General features: G+C 60.5%; 1 protein-coding gene across 1 annotated transcript; it reads left to right on the top strand.

Moving 5' to 3' along the window:
* Positions 1 to 552: 552 nt before the first annotated feature.
* GLTPD2 (glycolipid transfer protein domain containing 2) lies at positions 553 to 2778 on the top strand. The gene is made up of 4 exons (XM_004760408.3): positions 553 to 1353; positions 1461 to 1525; positions 1752 to 1918; positions 2013 to 2778. Exons 1-4 carry the CDS (start codon positions 1230 to 1232, stop codon positions 2548 to 2550), a joined length of 894 nt encoding a protein of 297 aa, XP_004760465.1. The 5' UTR covers positions 553 to 1229; the 3' UTR covers positions 2551 to 2778.
* Positions 2779 to 3962: the final 1184 nt, after the last annotated feature.

Below are 3962 nucleotides of genomic sequence, written 5' to 3'. Positions count from 1 at the left end.
GGACCCTGAGGTCATAACCGGAGCCTAAGGCAGATCCTTAACGGACTGAGGCACAAAGGCACCCCAAGAGATGCTGTTTCTGACATCACTTCCTGGGTCCTTCCCCTGAGTGTTTTCCTAGCTATGACCACCAGGTGGACTCCTATTTGGGGAAGAAACAAAAAAGGCTCATGTGTCATGGGGTACACCACCCGATTTGCCTGCTCTCCACACTTTCCTGTGTTTATTCAATACATATTTATATAGCAATAATGTATTTTGGCCTAGCACTATTCTAAGTGCTGCAAATAGAACAGCAACCAGGAAAAACAAGGCTCCTGTCTTCATCGGAGCCCACATCTGCATGGGGGAGATGTGATACATTTTCCACAGGACCTGGAGCTGTGTGAAGGCTCTTTCATCTTCTTGAGGCTTAGGACAGGGCCTGGATGCAGAAATAGTTCATAAAGTTTGGTTTGAAGTATAATGTGGGGGGCGTGCTTGCCTGGCTCAGTCCATAGAGCATACTACTCCTGACCTTCAGGTCATGAGTTCAAGCCCTATGTTGGGCGGAGAGATTACTTAAAAAAAAAAAAAAATCACACACTCAAAAAAAATGAGTAATGGGAGAGCCGGAACCAATCTGGGGTTTAACAGAAACTAAACCGCAAAAATGTAAACGTATAAAACATCCAGATGGAGACAGGTCCCCTGGAGACATTCTTGTGAATTTAGAAGGGGGTACTTCCTGGACCCCAGGTTCCCTGCGTTTGAACTTCATAGGGAAAGATTTATGGAGCAATTGTGGTAAGATTTTCCATGTACAGTGTTTGCACATAGGTTACCATTTAATCCTCAGGTGAGATCGACAAAGTACCTATTATTGTCCTCAATTTACAGTGGCGAGAATTCAAGCCCAGAGCTAATGTAGGGCCCACGCCATGGCTCAGTGGGGGAGCTGGTTCGACCCCAGGCCCTCTTTCTCTTACTACCACCTGGCCCCACGCGGAAGGCAAACGCAGAGACCTGTGGTCGCTGACGAACCCATCCCCCCGCCGCCATCCTCTTCGTCGGTGAATCCCCGTACTCCTTTTCATCCGGTCCTTCCCCGCGGGGATGCTGCCCTCTGGGGCAAAGGGCACAGGGGAAGGGGACTTAGTGGGTTAATTATTAACCCTTAGCAACTTAGGGCACCGGAGGCTTCTACCGAGACGCAGGGACAAGGGGTGGCTTGGGCTGGAAAGGGGGCGATGGCCCCGGCAGCAGACGTCGGGGTCGCGTTGCTTCGGCTGGCCTCGCGGCGCTGGGTCCGCCACGCGATTCCTCTCGCGCTCCTCTTGCTGCTGCTGCTTTCTGTGTGCGCTTGGAGCTCGCGTGAGTGCTCGCCGCCCTCCTCGGCTCGGTGAGGAACCGGGAAGCCAAACGCTGGGGACCTAAGCCCCCTCTCCGAGCCCTCAGCGCTCTGCCTCGCCCCTCCCCAGGCGCCCCCCCAGGCTGCGGATCCGGGACGCAGCCGTGCATTCCCGAGGGCACGCCGCCGGTCCAGGTATGCCCGGATAGGGCTGGGGTCGGGAGCTCCGGGTGAGACCCCGATCGCGGGCACGGGGCCGGGCTGAGGATCGGGTGACCGGCGGGTCCTGCGCCTTGGCTCCCCTCTCCCGTCCACAGCCGAGTGCGGCAGGAGAGACGCCAGCCAGAGGGCTGCTGGGCGAAGGAGACCCAGCGGGCTAGGGGTTCTGTTCCCGCCCCCATCTGCGCGTGTCTACCCCCAGGTCGCGCGACAGTCAGGTTCCCTGGAGGCCCCCGAGTGGGAAGAGCCTCCGTGTGGGGGCCCCCAGGGCGTGCTGGGCCACGTGATGGGGCCGTTCCGCGCCAGCCTGGACCCCGAAGGGGACCTGGCTTTGTCTCAGTACCTAGCCGGATGGAGGGCGCTGGTCAGGTGAGCACTCTCGCACCCCCCACCCGGCGCCGCCTCCCGGAGCTCCCCCGCCCCCTCTCCAACCACCGCGCTCTGCCTGCCACCGAACACGCAGGTTCCTAAGTCCCCTCGGCTCCATCTTCGCCTTCGCCACGAGCGAGGCCTACGCCAAAGTGACAGCCCTCGAGGCTCGAGTGCACGGCCCAGAGGCGGCGCACTACTCGTCGCTGCTGGCCATGGCGGCGTGGGAGCGGCAGGAGGGACGGCTGGAGCGCCCCGGCGTCGCCCCGCGAGACACCGCCAGCTCCTCGGGCTCCCGGATCCTGCTCTTGCTGCACCGAGCGCTGCGCTGGTCCCAGCTCTGCCTCCACCGGGTGGCGACCGGGACGCTCGGAGGCCCGGACGCCGGCGTGCAGTGCAGCGACGCGTACCGCACGGCCCTGGGCCCGCACCACCCCTGGGTGGTCCGCCAGGCCGCCCGCCTCGCGTTCCTCGCTTTCCCGGGTCGCGGCCGCTGGCTGGAGCTCGCGTGCCCGGGCGCCGGGGAGGCGGAGGCGCGGGTCGCGCTGGTCCAGGTGGCGGGCACCCTGGAAGATGTCTACAACCGCACCCAGGGCCTGCTGGCCGAGTGCAGCCTACTCCAGCTGGCCTGAAGCCCCCGGCGGGCCAGACGCGCCGAGACCCAACCTCCTGGCTTCTGGCCCGCAGGCCCCCTGCGTCCGCCCAGTGGGCGGGGCCGCCGGAGCCACGGCTCCACGTGACGTTGATGCCTGGAGGGCCCGCCCCCGGCAGGGTTGGGTAACGCCCCGCCCGCTCTGCGCAGCCGCGGGACGAGGGGCGGTGCCGTGGGAATAAAATGCGCTCGTGGGGCGCGGCGGGTTCGGGGCGTCTCGTGCGATGACTGCAGGCGCTGGAGGGAAGTGGAAACAATGGACGTGGGAAGATGCGTCATCCCTGTTCCCGGCAGCCGGAGACTCACGCTCCCAGCCACTCCCAAGGCTGCGGGTGCCAGCCGCGTGCCCAGTCTCCGGCCCAGCCCTGCGCCCCGAGCCCCGGCCCAGCGCGGCCGGCTGCTTGCCGGGCTCGCCCGCACAAGCCGCCGACGCAGCCCCCGCCCCCGGAGCCGCACCTCTCCGTGTGCGCCGCGGTCGCTGCTTCGGCCGCCCGAGCGTGAAAGCTGCGCGCCAGGACGCACCAGCGGGCGCGCGGCTCCTGCAAAGGCCCCCTTGACCGCCCCCACGGCAACAGGGAACGGGCAAGTGGCCGTTTCACACGCTGAGAACTCAAAGCGTGGGTCCGGCCCACTTTCCTCCTGCACCCCAGAATCCTGTCTGTGCAGCTTCTGTTACGTGTCTTCACCGGAATGTCTGCTAGAATCTCACATGTCCCAACCTGAGCTTCCGATGCCTTCCCTCCCCGCAGGTACTTCCTCCAGTCTCTGCCAGGGCAGTACATGACCACTCACTCTTCCACGTTCTTAAGCCAGAAAGTTGGTAGTCGTCCTGACTTCTGTTTCTCTCTCATCCCACCCACATCGGATCTGCTGAATCTGACCATTTCCCACTATCTCCACTGCCATCCCCTTTGTCAAGCCACCTTTATGTCTATCACCCAGATTATTACAGTGGCCTCCTAGTTGTCTCTGTGTCCCATACTCGGATTCCCTACTGTGGGTTTTCACAGAGCAGCCAAAGTAGTTTCTTGAAAGATAGATCATATCCCATCACTTGCAGGCTCCAAACCTTCCGGTGGCTCCCTATTGCACTCAGATTAAAAAAAAAAAAAAAAAAAAGGAACTTAAGTAAATTTTCTAGGTTATATTTTCAGCTGAGAATGATGAAAACCTTCGTAAAGGTCCTACGTGATCTGACTGCACTGGTCAAATTGACCTCTTGGATTTTCATTCATTATTTCACGCATGATCCTGCCTCAAGATCTTTGTACTGTCTCTTCCCTCTGTCTGGAAAGCATTTACCCGAAATAGAGAAATGACTTCCCTCACTCCTTCCTTCTGGACTTTACTCAAATGTCTCCTCAGGGAGACCTTCCCTGATTATTCTTTTTT

Source organism: Mustela putorius, unplaced genomic scaffold (genome assembly GCF_011764305.1).
Source record: "Mustela putorius furo isolate JIRA1106 unplaced genomic scaffold, ASM1176430v1.1 tig00000695_pilon_pilon_pilon, whole genome shotgun sequence".
Lineage (NCBI taxonomy): Eukaryota > Metazoa > Chordata > Mammalia > Carnivora > Mustelidae > Mustela > Mustela putorius.
This window is presented reverse-complemented; position numbering and strand designations above follow the sequence as displayed.

Coding starts and splice junctions, on each gene's coding strand:
- GLTPD2 (XM_004760408.3), top strand. CDS start 1,230: ATGGCCCCGGCAGCAGACGTCGGGGTCGCGTTGCTTCGGCTGGCCTCG. Junction 1,354..1,460: donor TGTGTGCGCTTGGAGCTCGC/GTGAGTGCTCGC, acceptor GCCCCTCCCCAG/GCGCCCCCCCAGGCTGCGGA. Junction 1,526..1,751: donor AGGGCACGCCGCCGGTCCAG/GTATGCCCGGAT, acceptor GTCTACCCCCAG/GTCGCGCGACAGTCAGGTTC.